The sequence below is a fragment of the Nipponia nippon genome, unplaced genomic scaffold (assembly GCF_047370975.1).
Source record: "Nipponia nippon isolate SJK-2023a ecotype South Korea unplaced genomic scaffold, ASM4737097v1 scaffold_6, whole genome shotgun sequence".
Lineage (NCBI taxonomy): Eukaryota > Metazoa > Chordata > Aves > Pelecaniformes > Threskiornithidae > Nipponia > Nipponia nippon.
The window spans coordinates 68,450,480-68,469,729 of NW_028262380.1; the positions used below are offsets into that span (position 1 = coordinate 68,450,480).

Below are 19,250 nucleotides of genomic sequence, written 5' to 3' on the forward strand. Positions count from 1 at the left end.
TAAATATATTAAATTAAGAAAAGCAATTATACACTTAAACATCGTTTTGTCTAAAAAAATTATTAAATCCACAGATTAACAATAAATCCAACTCTATGCATTTATCACTTCCAGATACAACGGTTCCATTTCTCAGATATTACACAAATACATTTGTTAGAATTTATATGCATTATACATATATTATATATTACATAATAGTGTGTATACATACATGGTGTTCAATAATATAATAATAATTTGTACTTTTTATAGCACTTTTCATTTGAAGAGCTCAAAGCGCTTTACAAGGATTGATTTCAGATGGAAAGTGGAGGCCCAAAGATGCAATTATTTCAGGTTACATAGAATTTGTGACAGACAGTAACTGAATTATCTTGCTGTGAACTTCAGCCATGCTGTCTCCCTAGAAAGAAATACACATACAGTATATGTAGTCTATGTGGGTAGACTTGCAAAGACTTGTAAGGTCTCAAACCAAGAAAGCACTTAATAGTATTAATAACGTTAAGCACATGACTTCAGTGAGACTCATGTGCTTAAAATTACTTGTGTGCTCCAGTGCTCTGCTAGATTGGTGCCTGTATATGCTTAGTAGTATAATACAGTTTATAGAAGATACTTAAACATAGTTTGAATGATATTTTCTAAGCTATTTTACCACATTTCAAATGTACATACAGTACCTGACAGCTACTATAAAATAAAACTAACTGAACAGAGGAATATCACAACAGTAATGTTCTCAAGTTGCAGAATTTTGTTATTTCCTTTTCCTTTTCTGCTTGGCTCCCATTACAGTCTAATTGTTCTCAAAAGGGAATTGAAGTTTTAATTCTGCAGTATATTTTGTGGGGGACAGCTAATAGCATTTCTGGATAATTCACAGGGTAGGGTTACTGCTTCTGGTATTAATGGAGATAGCTACAAGATACATCTGGTGACTTAATACCAGCTGGTTTCTGGTCTCAGTATATCTTGATATGAATTAAGTTCATTCTGCATACTAGATTTGACTCTGCCTAGAACATTTTCCTTTTAGCGGCTCCTCCTAGGAGCGTTCAGAAAATGGGATTTGTTTGTTACTGCCTTGTGATGTAAACCACCTTTTCATCCTGCAGCAAAACACATCCTACATAAAAAAAAAAAACCAACAAAACAAAAACAAAACAAAAACCAACAACAACAACAACAAAACCCAAAACAAAAAAACCCTCCAAACCAGCCACCTCCCTCTGCCTTCTTTCCACCCAAGAATATTGTGAGCACAGCCGCCACGTATATTCACATGCTTTAGCTGGCACCTTCTTTCTGAAATTTCCTGGGAATTTAAGCAGTTTTTCATTTAAATATTTTTTCACTTCTGTTTTCATTGCAAAATGAAAATAAATGGGAAAATCTCATAGACTGTAAAAGGAACAAGTATATGATGCATGGGACCCTATTGATCACTTACAACAGATGGAAAGTTGTTTTTTATCAGTAGAAATAAAACTCTTCTCCAGTAATGCAGCTTGCTGTTTGTGTACGTTCTTAGCAATAATTTCTGACATTTTTGATTGTGGAAGCCAGTGGGTGTACAGTAGACAATAGGTAAAGACACGCATTAAATGTATATAACACAGAATATTATTTTTTGTGAATTCCTATAGCATGAAATGATCACTAGAATGCTGTATTCTCAGTACTGAGAGCTCTGGTAAGCAGGTGTGCCACTCGGCTTTCAAACCAAACCGCACAGTGTAACGTGAAGAAAAGTTTCCTATGGAAGCCTACGGGAGTTTTCTTTGGGTTATGGGACGACATGATAATCCTTTGCTAATATATAGACCAAATTAGTAATTATTAACTTGTGAGTGAACTGAAGGAAAAGGGTTGGTGTGTCAGTTGAACCACTTGTACACTGCTATAAAATAGTAATGTTTCTCTTTTCCCGGATAAGGCATTAGTAATACTGTCTGATTAGTCAGTCTGCCCAGTGTAAATCTGTGCAGAATTAGTTGCTGTGCTAAGATTGTTTGGATGTTGTGCATTTTATAGCACGATAAATTCTGTGTGCAGAGTTGTAATTGAAATCAATGAGTAGGCAGCTATAGAATGCCTGCTCACGTCCCGCCCCGCAATCGCTTACGCCTGTCGTTTCAGTACTGAGGAGTCTCACCGCTTTCAGTCTTACAAGTCTTGTTAGTAAGGGCGACAACAACATTTTTGGATTAGGATATAGTCTTGATTGAAATATTACGCCGTCCCTATTAAATACAGAAAGAAAGGTTTGGAAATGTGCCTAATGCTACTGAATTCAGCCTTTGTAATGCTGGACTGGAAACAGTTGAGGAAACTCTTCTGTGGATGTTTGTGAGCATCTGTGGGGGCAACTTCGCACCCTGCCTTCCTATGGCTATCTCATAAAATGGGGCCGCCAACTTGGTATTTTAATTACTTTCCTGCTTAGTGGCGTATGCTTATGTATTTGAAATAAGCATATATATGGGTGAAAGAGAAAAAATGTGAGCTAATTGCTCAACATTTTTAAAGAAGTATCAAGAAGTCTGGCAGATTTAATAGAACCCTTGTGTAACTGTTGGCAATACCTCTAAGGAAAGCCAAGAGGATGGGATATGCTCTGTACGGCTTTAAGTAGGATATGCTCCGTACATCTTTATGCGGGGCTGAGTCTGCTGGCTTATTCCAGAAAACCTTGGTGTGTCTAACGACTGCAGATGCAGACACAGAGAGGTCATGTGCGCACTGATGTCTGAAGTTGAGATCTTCTGCCAGCTAAGTGGATCCCTTTTAAGGACTTAATCCTATAACTAATGAAGTCAATAGGAGATTTTCAGTTGACATCAATGGACTTTGAGTCAGGCCCTCAAAGATTAAAGTAATCCTGTACTAAGCTTTCAGGTGGCTTCTGCTGTTTCACACCTATATCCTAAAAAGTACATGTGTCTTATTTCACTCAATTACACATGCTGTTGAAAACAACGAACATTTTAGCAAAACGGTATTAACTTTTTTCAATGTTTCTATAAAAGTTTGCCCTGAAACTCCTTCTGGAAATATTTATCAGTTTTTTTGTAGCCAGAACCCAGATTATTTGGTACATATTTTCTGCAAATTTGGATTAGAATAAATTTAAAGGGTTGGTTGCCTTTTGGGGGAGATTCTTAGGTTTTTTTTTTTTTTTAAATGATAAAAATAAACTATTAGTTAATTTTTAATATTGCAAAATGGGAAAAATTATTTTTTATTTACTTATGACTCCCTTCTGTTTGTTTTGAGACAAAGATCACCTTTTAAGTTGGACAGAAGATCAAAATGTTATCATTCCTAATTAAACCGATACATGGTTAAGCTAAAGGATAGTAAATTAACATGCATTCTTGTCTTTTAAAGGATTTTCATAATTAAGGAAACATAAGCAGAGCAAGATGTCCTCAAAGTTGTTTTTTCCATGTAGAACCAATCTTGTAAATGCCTATTTCATGGATGCAAGTAGAGTTACACGTACGAATATTTATTTTCACCTTAATGGGACTTCACACCCGTGAAAAATTACTTGTTCGTAAGTGTTTTCAGAATCTCCATTTTGCATATTTGTGCATGAAAAGGTTCTCGTTTCTAACCGCAGATTAGTGAAAGCGTATACTGAAAAGCTACGTTTCATCAGCCCAGGAATATTGTTCTGCTTTTTACTTGAGGAATCTGATTATTGCCTTGAAACTGGTAACTTTCTGATAAGCATAGTGACTGTATAGTGACCAAGTGCTTTCTCCCTTCCTCCAGCTTCAGTCTATCTGTGGCTGAGCTTCACAGCCTGAGGCTGAGCTGCTTGAAGCTGCTACTCCTGAACTGTAAATGTCCAGCTAAGATACAGTATTAGAAATCACTATAGAATAACAAAGGTCTGTGGAATGATCAGAAGATTAAAACCTCAGCCTGCTGGGAAGCCTCTTGGATGCACGTGTCTAGTAGGCAGTTTCAAAAATAATAAGCATCACCTGCAGCAACCAGGGACTATTGACATATGCTGTGGTTCTAGAAAGGGAGGAGCTGCAAAGCCAAAATGTGGAGAAGTGAATGAAAGGAGGAGATAAACAGAGGTGTCATGTTGGCAATATAGAATTTATACTCTTACTTATACCTAACTTACACTTTGTTTGCCTGAAATAGAATAACCTGTGAAGATTTAAAGGTACAAAGGGTTTGCATCCGTGTCCCTGACTGGTAATGGAAGATATTTCCTTAAGGGGGAGGGTTTGAGTTAATATTTCTTATTGGATGCATTAGAAAAATGAGTTTACTGTTTCTCTGAAATGGAGTGAAACAATTTGGAGATGATTTTACATAACATCTTTTTGTCTCCCTACTTATCTATGGACTAAAGACTCTCCTTATCTTCCAATAATATGCCTTCTTTCTGATCAGTGGCATTTAAAAAGAGAAAGATGAAGGTTTTCTGTCCCAAAATAATAAAACGAGGGTTGAAAATTAGCAGACATCGGGAATAGAGTGATGTTACTTGCAACAGGTATGTTTGTTCTCTTTTAACAGTAGAAAGCCTCAAAGAATGCTTGAAATGTACAATGTGTTGGGAACAGAGAGGCAGTATCTCCGGATAAAGGAAGAAATGAATGGAATAAAAGATTAGGGGAGAGAGAGACAGAGACAACTTGAACACATACATAAAATCCCTTCTGGAGGCCCTTATCTAATTGCCTCATTTATCTAGTTTCATTTATAAGCTCAGTTTTATTCTGGGACGCTCTCGGAGGTTGTGTGAGAATGGCTGCAGAATGACCTAACTGGCAACGGGCTTTCTACAGACCCTTTTTTTTTTTTTGTATGCCAATTCTCAGGGCAATTACTGCAGTTGCCCTTTTTATATTAGCATCTTGGGTGGCTAGGCCTGTGGTTTACTCACTCTTTTTAATAGTATAATTTCTTTTGATAAATAAGCAGCTAGGATTTTTTGTGTCTCTTTTTTTTTTTTTTTTTTTTTTTTTTTTAGAATACTTCTTTTCCACTGGGACTTCCTATGTACCCGTGCGGGCTTAATGCAGATGCTTGCTTTCACATGATATAAAAGATGACGTAAAAATGAAGCAAAACACTTTCCACAAACTATCTACCCTCTCCCTCTAATCTTCACTTAGATTACTTCTTAGTTGTGAAGCTTTGATGGAATGACTCAAACAGAAATTTTTTTAAATAAAATAAACTGAAATATTTTGCTTAAATTTTGAAAGCAATGTTCTGGGTGCAGCACAGCCAATGTGAGTTTTTGCCATTGATTTGAATGAGGCCTGGGTTTAATTCTTAGCTTTTACTGGAGTTTTATTTTCTGATTTCACTAGTAAACTAAGTTGTCTTTATTATTAAGATCAAAACTCTAAGATCGTTGTTATCCCTTCTCTACATGACTATGGCATATATATTACTGGGGAACTTCAATTTAGGTACCGTCCAGGGTATTTTTTGTCTCCAGGAACTAAGCAGCACGAAAAGAACTATCACATCTCCCCAGCTGGTTGTTAAAAATAATGCGTCACAGTGGAGTTAAAGTTGGGTTTATTTTTAAATCTATTTCATTAAAGAAAGTGTTAAAGATGTTATCTCTGTCAGATATTTAAATGTTGCTAAAATACTTCAGCGACTTTCTTGCTTTGCCGATTATGAAGAGTGTAATAAAACTGCGCTATTTGACAGCTTTAGACAGCTGGCTCATTCATGAGAAGTTCACATTTTTGTCACCCACGTTGAATAAGGAAAGATTAGATGCTAAGGTCAATTTACAAAAATGGTTGTCAGGACATTTTTTAATTGTAAAACTTTTTGTGATGGAATTCAGGGAAAAGACTAAAGGCAGAAAGCAGCGGAGACAAAGAGCTGCTATTAACCTACAGATGCTACCGCAGGGTTCATTTTAAGATTGGTCACACTGCTTAGCCAATGAAGTGTTCGTGTGACTATAAGGGACCACCCTTTTCTGGGGTGAGAGGGCAATTTGGTCTTCATGCTCATTTAATCCCGAGACGTCTTTCAATGGACTGTCAGTTGAATCTACATTGTGCAAAATTATGCATGCACTTTTTAATGCAGACCATTGTTCGCTGAGCACTTAACCAAGATTTCTCAACCAATTTCCATTTGGCATGAGGTCACTCGAAACCCAGGCAAACATATATGGAAGGCAAATGTAATTTTCTGTTCCTCTGAGCTGGAACGCACAAGACAGAGAAATACAAGTATCAGTCATACTGTACTTTCAGATTTAATACCTGCTAAATGAAGGCTGACAACTTCCTATAAAGGAAAATTCGTTGCATGTCACTGCCATGGAGAGGTAATTTTGCTACTGGAGAGTAATATGGGTAAAGTCTTTTAGATCTTTATTGCCTGAAGTGTTGTAAATTGTTGACGCGTGAGCAGCTGCTTATAAGAACCATAGGATGTGCATACTGTGACTACTCTGCTTTCTTTTCATAGGCAAGATTTCATAAAAGCCAGGTAGTGCAAAGGAAATCTGATAGTTGGTAAGTAGTGCGCAAAGAAACTGCCAATAATGCCCTAGAGCTGGAGATCACATATCTGAAGATACATCTAATTAGACTATTAATACTTTAGAAAACCTGACTATAGCATGTACACCATATTTATTGATACATTTACAAAGACTCCATTTTATGTTAGCTCTTCAAGGAACATTTACATTTAGAACCGCATTTGGCGAGTATCGTTATACGTTTTGTACAAGTGACATCTTACACAGCCAACACGTGCCCGTGTGAGCTCTTGTCCAGGGACGTTCAGTTCAGTGTGAAACTGGCCGCAGTCTACTCGTGTATAATCTGGCCCGTCCTGTTACAGTGAAAATCACTTTATGAACACTTTTAACATATGCTGGAATTTTATTGTGATTGGTTGGTGGTTGTTTTTTTCATCCGTCGTAAACGAATACAAGTTGACACAAGGATACATTTCTAGATTAGATCCACAACACATTAAAGAGTGTGTTTGCTCTCTCTTTCCCCGTCTTTCCAATTAAGTTGGTGAAAAATGTAACTTTAGTATTTTACAGGACATGGTAAAGCTGTCTCATCTAGGTGATGTCTATATTATAAAAATAAAATAAAATAATATAAATATGTAACATGAACCCAGTGCCCATCGTTAAATAAAATATATGATAAAAAGCAGACCTTCTAGGATGACTGGTTTTGAAATATGCGAATATAATTTAATTATTAAACACTTGAAACAATCTTGATATTAAGCTGCGATAACCAGATTTTTGCATCTATGCTAGATAAAGAAATGCGTAACATTCTGTAATAGAGTTACATTGATGAAGGTGAAGGTTACAGTCTTACAATGAATTGCCTAGATAGGAATGCATTTAGGAGTTCTGAAATATTGTCTCATGATGTAGTTCAGTTCGCCTTAGTAACTGTTACAACTGGATTTTATTAAGTCCAGCAGTTTATACAGCGGTGTTTGAAAACTGCTCTCTTATTGCTATAATCAGATAGGTACAGACACGAGGTTTCTGGGATGTCAAAGAATCCATTAAGACATCACAAAAGTCCTTTGACGAAAATGTGGTTTACAGTGGAATTACTTTGTAAACTATTTCTCATGAAGAAATAAATATAAAAAAAAAATTCCACTAACTGTAAAACCGTATTTGTGATAGCGCGTGCATGTGTATGTGTGCACGTATTGGATATTGGTACGTCTGTGGAGACGTACAGAAATATTTACACACATACAAAGAATTTATCTGCACATTTGTGGATATTGTACTTAAATTAATAAAGTAAATCAAATCACCGGTATTTGTTGCAGGATAACAGTCTTTTAAAAATGACAGGATTCAAAACAAATGCCCGTTGAAAGTGTAGTTTCCAAATAGTCCCAGAAACTATACAATATAGCTGGTTAGATCCAGCAAATAGGATGTCATGTCTAGGATCTGATCAAGAATACCTGCCCTTGTCACTCTTCGGATGTTTCTATCCACTTGTTCACACTGGGAGCCGAGATAGCCTTTTTTACATAAGCATTTATTAGGCCTTACACAGACACCTCCATGTCGACAGGCTGGGTCACATTTTGCTGTGGGGAGAAAAAGAGCGATTTTCTAATTTGGTTAGAACATCACAAACCGAAAAGATACAGTACGCGTTCATTAAGAGCTTTTCTAAACTATAATGATAAAGCACATAAATTAAAAACAAAATAGAAAGGATGAAATATTAGAAGTTTTGAAACCACATTTTTTAAAGTTTCAGAATATTAGAGGGAGGAAGTAATTTTGTATGTCTGAGAGGCCGTCGCCCAGGACAGACTGGGAAACTCAAATAGCAGATTTTTGAAACTGTCCAATTCCTGTATTCATGCTTGATTTTGGAGCGCATAGAAGACCCATCTCAAAAGACCTCTGGCTCCAAATATCTTATTTGAAAACAAGACATACAGCACATCCAGATCTTTAAACAGTGGTGGTCCACCTCATCCCATTTCTTATGCTGGCAACCCAAAAAAGTCCTGAAGTTGGTGAGACATTTTAGCACCTGGCCATCTCCAAGGTAACAAGTACTGAATCTCAGGTAAACTCCTTTGTACGTGCAGAGCACGTACGTACGTACACACTTTCCTTAGCAGAGCAGACTACAGTTGACCACAGAGATGTAGTCCTTTGGCTCTTGAATCACTTATGCTTGGAACAAAATTGAATTCCCTTCAGAAAAAACAGAATCAGAGTATTTTTTTGACAGCTTTTATCAGTTAGTTAAGTTTCAGAGTTTTTTCCCTCTCTCTTTAGCAGATGCCTGACAATTTACCTATACAGTTCCAGGTTAATCAGCTTGCTTAACTTTTTCAAATATAAATGCTCTTTTAAATTGTAGCCAGTGTTAGCAAAACTAACAATCAATAACTTTAGTTGTGGAAGTATTTTCTTCTGGGGTAGAGTCACAGCATTGTGATAAATATATCTTTCTTTTTGCAGACATTTTGCTGTTTAAAGTTCTCTGTTACAATAAAGGTATAATATTGATTTACAGAGATTTATAATACACTATATAAAAATAGGTTTCTTGATTTTATTCATGAGTTTCTTAATTACCCTAGGAGGAAACTGATGCCTCATAAGGTAATTTTTCTTATTTAAATTATAATAGTCCAACCTAGAACATCTCTGTCAACTGCCGTGTGGGATACAGGGAAGAAACATCCTTAGTCTACGTATTTTCTGTAGCTTTCTTGTACATTGCATCTATCAAATTATCTGTCATGGAGCTGTAATTTTTTAGACAAAACTGATTATTCATTAATGTTCACACTGGAGACGTTTTTTACTTTAAGTTCCACTTGGGCAAGGGCTGTAGAATGGGCCTCATTCTCTAAATGTAGGAAATCTCTGACTGACAAGTGAGGACAACTGAAATTGGGCTTTTTGGCCAGATTACCTCACCCGTTTCTCCAACCTGCTTTTGTTGCACGGCTGTATGATGGCCAGCTCATGAATCTTGCCAGTAAGATATTTCATTCATTTCATTTCACTTCATTCCAAACGAAGTCACTAAAAACCCAGAGGCTGCTGAAATTCACACTCTAGGCTATAAGGACCTCATAGCTGACCCTGCTTCAGCAGGGCCCTCCTGGGTGCCCTTCCAACCTGAATTATCCCTGGTCCATCGTGTGACCCTTGCTTTGTCTTACTCTGCGATTCCTTTCCTCTTTTGAGTTCTACTGCCATTACGTTAACCTTATCTCTTTGTACAGGCATCTGGTCAAACTCACTGAGCAAATACGCTCAGTCAGAAGACTGTGCTGATGCACTAATAACACCTCCTGGTACCCAGGCTTGCTCTGGAAGATCTGCACAGGCCAGAGTTACACAGCTCAGACATAACCACAGCCTCTGTGAGACAGGGATAGCACAGCTGTGGCACTCCAGGTTCATTCATCTCACCCCTTTGGTGGCATACCCAACATCTAGTTTGATCACAGTCACTTTTTCACGGGACTTTTAAACGATACGCTACGGCAACAAGACAGGACTTAGTAAAAGCACTGTGATTAATAATGGATTACAATAACGTTCTGATTATTAGCTGCTTTGTGACAAGTTGTACATAGAATTCTCTTTAACAAACTGGAGCTATTTTATTTTGTAGGATCAAAAGTACTAAACTAAAGTATTTGCATTAAATTAGCGAAATGCAAAATACGCAATAGCGACCTGCAGGGCTGATTTATCATCTTTCCTGACCAGGTACTCCTATTTGACACTAACAATGATAATACTGCAGGTGGAAGCCAAATGTCCCAACACGGAACATGTATTGATTGCATTTCCTTTCATTTTACACTCTTGGTGCAAATATAAGAATACTGTTGTCTGTATTATGTTATTAATTGCATTCTGTAATGGTTCACATTGCATTAGATGTTTCAACTGTTATACTCATCTAAAAGACTTCTTGTTCCTCTACAATTCATGAGATCAGTATTTCTTTAACGTTGTCTTAGAACTGATGGTCAATGAAATATATTGAAAATTTCTCTCAGCAAATAATTAAAAGCAAATTATGACATCTCACTGCTTTTTTCACTTGTTGCTATGAATCTATATACAAACCCGTTCTGCAGAACTCTCCTTCCCAGCCTTGATTACAGCAGCATTTTCCTGTGGGAGTGCAGTGCCCGTTCCGACAATGCCTTGAGCATTCAGATGTCAGTATCTGTGCAGACTGAGCTGTTCTTTTGCATTCTTCGGGGACTAAAGGCCTGAACGAAAATATACGAACCAAGCAGATAGTTAAAAGTTGGGGTCAAGGAGAAAAACTTTCGTTTTTTTTTATTAAAGGCCTGATTCTCTTCTATGGTATTATCAGTGGGAGAAATCTGTGTTCTAAGGGGATTGGTTTTTTTCTCAAAAACACCAGTAAACATAGAGGTGATATGTTACATTACAGAAAAATACAGTGTGATTTGCTATTCTTTCATATAACTGCCTGCAGAGATCATCTACAGGATTAAATAATAGTCCTTGAGAATTCTTGAAGCTTGAACCGGGCAAAACCAGCTTGCTGAAGAGCTTATCGCAGGCAGCATATATCTCTAGATAATATCATTATTAGATGTGCTAAATTGTATTGATTGTGTGGCTTTTCTGCAGAGAGTGCAAATAGTCATATAATTCAGTCCAGAATCTGATGGTGTCTTTTTGCTTTTCTGGCTGACTTATATTTCCGATTGTATGCTGGGAAGAGTAATCTGAACAGCAAGTTTTATGTCACACATTATGACATGCATAATGATTTTGTGAAAGTATTACCTCTGTCTATGAATTCGGCTTGACATTGCAGAGTTTTTATTTCCATATTTTCATGAAATTGTATTTGGATTATGCATTCCAGATGCTTATTTTAAGCATCTGAACATCAGGAGAGACTTTTTCACTACGAGGGTGACCAAGCCCTGGCACAGGTTGCCCAGAGAGGCCGTGGAGTCTCCATCCTTGGAGATATTCAACAGCCGGCTGGACACGGTCCTGGGCAACTGGCTGTAGGTGGCCCTGCTTGAGCCGGGGGTTGGACCAGACGCCCTCCAGAGGTCCCTTCCAGCCTCAGCCATTCTGTGGGTGATTCTCTGACATGTATGCGTGAAGGAAATTCTAGTTCAGCTGACTAAAAGCATTTCTGATACTGGTTTTTTGTTGGGCTTCTTGGTGTCAAGTCGTACGTAATGCAATTTTTTCTGTCAGTCTCTACAAGATATTTTGGATGTCCAGTAGCCTTTTTTATTTACAAAAGCACAGCATTAGCTTCCTTAACAAAGAAGGAACTGTAGTGTTCCTTCTGTAGTGTTAAATGTGTAAAACACTTAAATGTTTTAACTTAAGTGTGCCCTAACTGTTGATACGACTTCCAACGCTTTTTTACATGTTTGTTGCTTGTTTGGTTGGTTTTTTTAATTTAGCTGTATGTCATCATGCTGACCACTTATTTTATTTGCTGTCTGAGTTCAGCAGCTAGAGACTGAGAGGATCATCACAAGGCTACAGGTTCCCAGTAGAGGTACCGTGTTTTGTCTCTGCTGTGGGTTTGATTGTACAGGAGTAAGTTGAGAAAAGAATGCCAGGATCTCCCAAGAGATATAAACAAGTAATTGAATGGGAGCATAATGGCAAATTAAGTTAATTAGTGACAAATACAAAATTATTCATTCTCAAGGAAATAATTTGAACTACTGCCATACATTCCTAAGCTTGAAACTTGCAGGACAAAGATTCTAATAGTTTTGTGGAGAGCTCAGAGAAACCTTGGCGAAGTGTCCAGCTAGAATCCGAACAAACCGAACCAAAATTGTATGAGATCGAATAGAGTAGAAAATAACTTTGATCATTATACTGACATCAGTATTAAAACGCCAATTATATGCAAATAGCTGGAATAGCAACTTGTGCACTGTCAAATATTAAAATCCTAGATTGATACTCCTGTGTGGAGAAAAGGATAGTCTTTGGAGTCTGAGAAAGAAAGGGTATGATGGAGATGTGGAAAACAGTGGCAGAAAAAAAGAGGAGGAAAACTGAGCGTTCTTGTTTTATCTCCCATTTCAACATCAGAAGAAATATCGAGGGAGAAAATTAAGCTAAAGAAAATAAAATTAACTAGTTGAACTCATGGCTTCTAAGATATCAATGAAGCCCATGTTCTAGTAGGATTTTTAAAAGATATTTCTATGCACAATGGGGCCATTCAAAGTAATATTAGATAGGGTAAAAATAATTTTTAAGAAAAATAAGCACTCATACCTAATGTCATAGAAGTCCCTCACTAGCTGACTGGGCTTACGTTTCCCCCTGCCCCCCCATTTTGGCATGCAGCTTGTTAATGGTACATTACAGGGTTCCTCGCATTTTTCTTTGAAACGGAGTAATAGAGTACAGGCTCACTGGTTTGTTTCACTGTAGCACTTTCTCTGCTCAGTCTTAATTGCTACCATGATTATTTAAACATCCGTACAGAAGAACTGGTTCCCCAAAGATGTTAAGGACAGAAAGAATGTGTGGATGCATCTTTAGTGTAGCACCAACTTCTGATTTTAGAAGCGCTTCTGAGAATCAGACTTAAGGTCCTGTATTATTGAAGGGCTTTGAAACATGTTTTGACACCTTTCATGCAGCGTATTTGAAACGCTTTCAGGTTTTGTGTTTACATATTTCCACAGCTGTCTTTTAAATATAATGCATTATTTTTTTGACCTGTAAGGAATTCCTGTTCTGTAGTAATGAGTGCATTACATATGATCTGGTTAAGAAAGTTCCTGCACTTAAAAAATATATGCGAGATTTAGAAGTAATGCTGTTTTGGAAACAGTTCTACAAAATGATGTGATTTTCAGTGGAGACTTGTTCGTTCAGATTTAAAGTAAAAAGATCTGTGTTCTAATTCCTACCTTTGGGGAAAAAAAAAAAATCTAATTTTGAGTTGATTTCTTTATAGCCAACTGCATAGGAGACAACATTCTTTCTTCATCTGTTAAAGCCCATTTCTTTCAAGTTACTTTAAACGGGAGTCTTCTCTTTTTCTTGCTCAAACACAAGTACAGCGCTGTCTTTAGCAGGAAGCATAACCTCAGGCTCCTGGAGCATCTCTTGGAAAAGAGCTCCAGTGGCATATCTTTAGCAAAGAATGACCTCATAAGTCACAGAGATATTTTATTTGTGAAGATAATGATTTATTTTATTAATAGATGTAAAGTATTTAGATATGATAGTCCTGGAATACATGATTCTTTTTTTTATTTTTATTTAATTTGGGAGGCAGAAATCATACTTTTTTGTATCCAGCAAAGCATGGCTGGTCACTTTTATGATTTAAAGTTTTCTGGTGCTCTTGGTACTTGTGAATATAACCTTGCCTTTTATTCTACCATCAATCAATAACTCGCACTCATCAGCCTCGGATAATATTTATTAATGGTGGGGTGGAGTAGAAACAAAGATGGAAAAAATTCTGGTTGGCAGAGTGCCTTAGGAGAACAGGAATACAAATGCAGCTGCAGCAGAATCCTTCTTGTGTGAGAAGAATTACTGGTTTTCCTTCGCTGTACTATGGGAAAAGCCACACTTCTTTCTCAGGATTTGAATGCCATTCTTGTACCAACACATATCAAGAGAAAGTCTCTGCCCCACAACACTTACACTTTGCATTCTTAAGGCTTTAAAGGGGTGGAGATTTTCAGGCTCAGCGTAAGTTGAACCGAATCTCACAAAGATAACATAAGTCTTGAAACTGGCTGTTGGGACTTGATCTTTCCAGCACTTAGACAAGCCTGTGATTTTGTTTATGTAACTAGTGCTTCGCTGTGTCTCTTGACGTGGAAAATGGAGGGGAATAGATGGAGCCACACTGTGGGCTGGAGAGAATTTTTTTCCTTGTCTCCCTCAATCTATAAAACTCTAAAGGGTAGAGCTTGATTACTCTTACAGTAAGCACTATTTGGTCCGCAGAAAGTCAGCCAAAAATGTAGCTGATAATGACTATTTATATGGTCTGTACAATTCTAGTTATCTTAAAGAGCTGTTCATATATACAGTACAGTACACTATATCTCGCTTGTTAAAACATGCTTTCATGAAACTGTGTAACAACTCTAAATGTATGGAACATGGAGGAAAAGTTGTACTGGGGGCTGGGGCCCTCGCCGGGTCCCTTTGCTGACGTGTGCAGTGAGCTGGAAATTCTTGACTGTACGATGTGTAAAATAATTTTTGCTGCATTACTGTAGCTAGTATAAGAAAGTAGCCTCTACGGTTAGTTTAGAGGCATATAAAAGTCTAATATGCTTTAACAGATTAAAACTCATCCTGGAACTGCTTAGGATTTCATGCTTTCTTCAGTGCGTCTCTTCACAGTTCCACTAAACGCACAGAGTGCGTTAGCCTGTAACTCAGACATACATAAATCAATGCAAATGGAGGGTCAAATTCAGCAGTAATACAATGGTACTGAACAGAAAACAATTCTGCCATCGTGCCTTTGACTCAATATCAAAAATCTCTACTTTCCCACTAACGGGAGTAAAAACCCAGACAAAATTCCTGGATGTTCAAATTCAACAAGAGACACGGCTGTAGAAATCCTGATTGCAGTACAAAATATATGGAAAGAATGTTATGCTTCAATTAACTGCACACAAGATATTAGGTATTAGAATGATGCTTAAGTATATCACCAATATTTGTGCATTAGTTGTTTGGGTTTTTTCCTTTATAAGGGAATAATAATAAAATAAAAATAAAATAATTTTGTTTCATTACTTGTCACAGACTAAATTTGCTCCTTGTCGTAGAATAAATATAGCATCTCTTCAGGTACAGCTTCTAAAATGAAAAAGTATACCTTTAGTCCTGGGAGAGATGCCAAAAGCTTGTTACTTGTCTCCAGATTTACTACATGGGAATAATGTGGAAAAAACTCACGGCTTTTAAGATTTAAACTCAGCAGCATATCAAATTTATTCTTATATGGTATACTTGTTCATGACCTCTAGTCTTAAGAAATTCTGTCATGTTTGAAAACTAGTCCCTAGTGAAGCCTGTATCAATGTTAATAGCTAAGAGGTCAATGCAACTGCTAAACAGTTTGTATTACTGTCAGGGTGGTCATGAAAACAACACCTGCTGCATGAGCACTTGGCAGCTGGGTCAACAGGCACTGTGGGAATTTATCAATTTAGGGGGCCACTTGCATAACACTTTGACTGATGAATTGGGAAAGACTGGCTTACTGGGCTAAAGCTGCTCTATTATGTATGACTTTCTTTAGGATGGCAGAGGCTTCCTGCAGGCTCCAGAAAATAAGCAAAAGATAAACTGAGCTGTTTTTTCCTTATAAAGCGATAAAAAGTGAGAACTCCTTAATAGCCAATGCTAGAAAGACTGAAAAAAAGGGGGGAAAAAAAATCCCAAACCAAAACAAAAACTTTTACAGTCAGTGAGCTGTGATGTGATTGAAAAAAATCCTCAGGTTTTTCCATCGTGGTTACAAAGGAGTTTTTGTGAAGTACTTCTGTAAAGTGAAACTCTCTAGACTGGTATTCGCAAAAAGCTCTAATTTCTCTTTAGTGTCTCTTATGGGAACAGTAACTGCATGTGGGTTGGTAAATGAGATAAGAATTTTGCATGCTCTGGCTAAACTAAACATAATTAGACATTAATTCTGGCTTTCCATTCCCTCAAATGACTTGAGGGATAGTAACTTTCTGAACAGAAAGAAATCATATGGCCCACCTGGGTTGGTGAGAGCATTCACCAACAACATTGGCTCATTCTACAGAGACTTTCCAGTAGTAGCTTCAGAGTATATCTATAACCCATCAGAACTGAGCATCTTGATGCAGATTAGTCTAATACCATATGTTTCCGAGTTTCCATGTCCGTAGCAATTAAAGTCTTCAAGAGGTCTATGCTTTCATAAATGCTATTCTTCTATCATACCCTCAAACACTCTTGCCTCATACTAAAAAATAAAATCACAAATGTTTTTGTAAAGAGCCTGAGCAATGTCAAAGTGAGGTATGCCCTAGATATTGTCCCTTAGTGTTTGAAATCAGTCTGTTTGGAAATACTCTCTGATAGCGGAAATCCCAGAAGGTGATGATGGAAAGGATGATAAGTGGAATTACATACTCTGGAGGGGCATGAAAGAGGAGTGAGATGGTTTGAATCAAGTTCAAGTTTCAATCCAACGGAAAGCAGCTATTCTGGCTGTTGATACGAAACATATTGAAATCCAGATCTATAAGGTGTTGTAAGGAGAGGAAGAGGAAATCTCGTTACGTGTGCAAGGACACTTACTTAAGCTCTGCCCTCTTTCCTAAAAATCACCTGCTAGCTCCAGTGAGCCGTCCTGGTCAAAAGAATTCTTCATCCCCTTTGGAATCACAGCATCGACGGTGGCAAACACTTAAAACTTCACAAGGGATACAGCACTGCGTGACTGCCCGATAAACTTTTCTGGATTTCGTCTCATCTTTTAAATGGAAATCTTTTGCATTGTCCGTCAGTTTGAGTACTATTCTCTGAATCTCTTTCATTTTATCTATAATTTGCTTAGAGAGAAAAGTGATCATAATAGAAATGTTCTAAAAGAAGACTTACAAAGCCACATTATGGCTGTTCTACCACCTTTCAAAGTTTATTTTCTTACTTCTTGGTCTGTCCCTGTCTATGATTTTCAAAGAACAGCTGGTAATAATGTTTAAATTACAGCTGATATGAAGCTATCAGCAGATATTTCTTATTTAAATATGCATTTTTAATATTGCCTACAGCTGATTTTCTCCTCTCATCATGCTAGAAAATGATTACTTTTTCTTTTCTAATGGGTTTTGTCTCCTTTTTTTCTTTCTTATTGACTAACTGGAGTATTTGGACCAATACATGTTTTCTGTGTTGCTGTTTACCTAGCTATTTTTCCTGTGCATTCATCAATGTTTTTGTGATTGATATTAGTATGTGTTTGTAGAAACAGAGAGAGAGAGACAGAAAAATTATAAAACAGAAAGTAGAAAAATAAAAAGGTTTTCTTTTTTGATCAGAAAGACAGTTTATAAAATGCTAGTATTTGCATTGGTCTTCAGGACATCTGACTAGCCCTACTTTTTAGTTGAGAAGTGTATGTCTGTCTCCCTATATTTTCTCATTAGTTCCTAACCCCTGGAAAGTAGTTTACTTGTGATAACATTTTTTTATAACCATCAAAGAATGGCTATATTTTTCAGAGACACAGTTTTAACTTCAGAAATTCTTCTTTTGTCTGCTATTTTAACTAATTTACCTAATGCTGGGTTTATGTGTTTGTAGTTCTTACGGTTTCCCACATCTCCTCCAATCTCAAAGCTAAATATGCTATTACCTATACTCCTCACTCTACTCGATTTTGGTAATAGATATTACATGTGTATTTTGCAGCACCTCACATACTTGGTTTTTACATTCATTTTTAACTTTTCTGTTTCTGATTTATCACTTCATTGTCTAAGAGCTCCCAAGTACTAATATATCATTATAACAACCTTGTTACAAAGAGAAAGATTATTTAATTCTGTGCTTTTGATGTGAGGCTATTTAGTTATTGACATGAAGAATTTGGAGGAACTGAACAAAAGTTTCCTGTGGTACCCTGAATTCTGTGTTTCAAGCTGCCTTGATGATGGAGGGATTCAGAACCTCTGCATTGGTCGTATTTATGAATTTGTCATACATCACCTCAGTTTAACACCTCATTTTTATTACATGTGAAGGCCTGTTTTAGGATAGGACTTTCCCATTGCTGATTATTGAAGACTAATGCAAAGGGTTCTCTGGATTACCCTCATCCTCTGATCTTCTAATGTTTTAACCTGCCCACTTCTTTTGAATTTTTTTCTACTGCTAGCAATATCCAAGTAGTTTCTTTCTTAAGTTATATTTGAGACAAGGAAATCAGGGTCATGGTTATGTTTGAGAACAACTTTGATTATGCAGTAGTTTTCTACAAAGATCAAAAGAAACCAAATCCTGCATCTTCATGTAAAATTTATTATTTAGAATAAAGGAATAATTTCATAAGCTTGCAGCAGCTTATGAATGACCACTAGCAGAATAAGATTGGTTTTTGCATGAAGTTATTCATTTCCAGCAAGGGGCTACCACAAGGAATGATAATTTTGTTCTTTTACATGGCCCCATGCATGGAAGGCTCTCTCTGCAAATTGGTGAGTCTTCCAGGGGCCACCCCTCACAGGGTTTTTTTTAGTAAGTAATGAATTTCTAAGACATGACAAATCAACACTTTGATGACTTTATTAATACCTGATGCTCACAGCCCACCTGTAGCATCTTTATTTTGTGTTCTAGAAAGCTTACTGTGCTAGGATTTACACCTATATTTGATGTATTTGTATGGCACATACCTTGGGAAAGACATTAAAAGGAGCAGCAAAATCTTAGCGTGCAAAAAAATATTAGCATGTGAATAACAATTAATATTTTCTTAATAAAGCTTTACATGAACATTTGCCAAAGCCATGGAATTTTTAAATTGTTTACATGTGTAATGTGAAATTATCATAAAATGGTAAATAGAACTGCAATGCTCTTTTGTGGAAGTAACTCATTATCTTTCACTTAAAAGCCTGCAATGGTGTGAGATTGAAAAACAACAAAACTCAAAACTTTGCCTGAA

General features: G+C 36.9%; 1 protein-coding gene across 2 annotated transcripts in view; it reads right to left on the reverse strand.

The window, feature by feature from the left end:
- Window positions 1-5,036: 5,036 nt before the first annotated feature.
- Window positions 5,037-19,250, reverse strand: part of HHIP (hedgehog interacting protein) — a 74,952-nt gene continuing 60,738 nt past the window's right edge. Inside the window, exons 12-14 of one of the 2 annotated variants that reach the window (XM_087737125.1) lie at window positions 10,649-10,797; window positions 7,990-8,118; window positions 5,037-7,113 (exon numbers count right to left, since the gene is read on the reverse strand). In XM_087737125.1, the coding sequence (XP_087593251.1) occupies window positions 7,103-7,113; window positions 7,990-8,118; window positions 10,649-10,797 (289 nt within the window). In that variant the 3' untranslated portion in view covers window positions 5,037-7,102. Of the gene's footprint in view, window positions 8,119-10,648; window positions 10,798-19,250 lie in introns of both variants that reach the window. The other variant, XM_087737124.1, reaches the window with a different exon arrangement.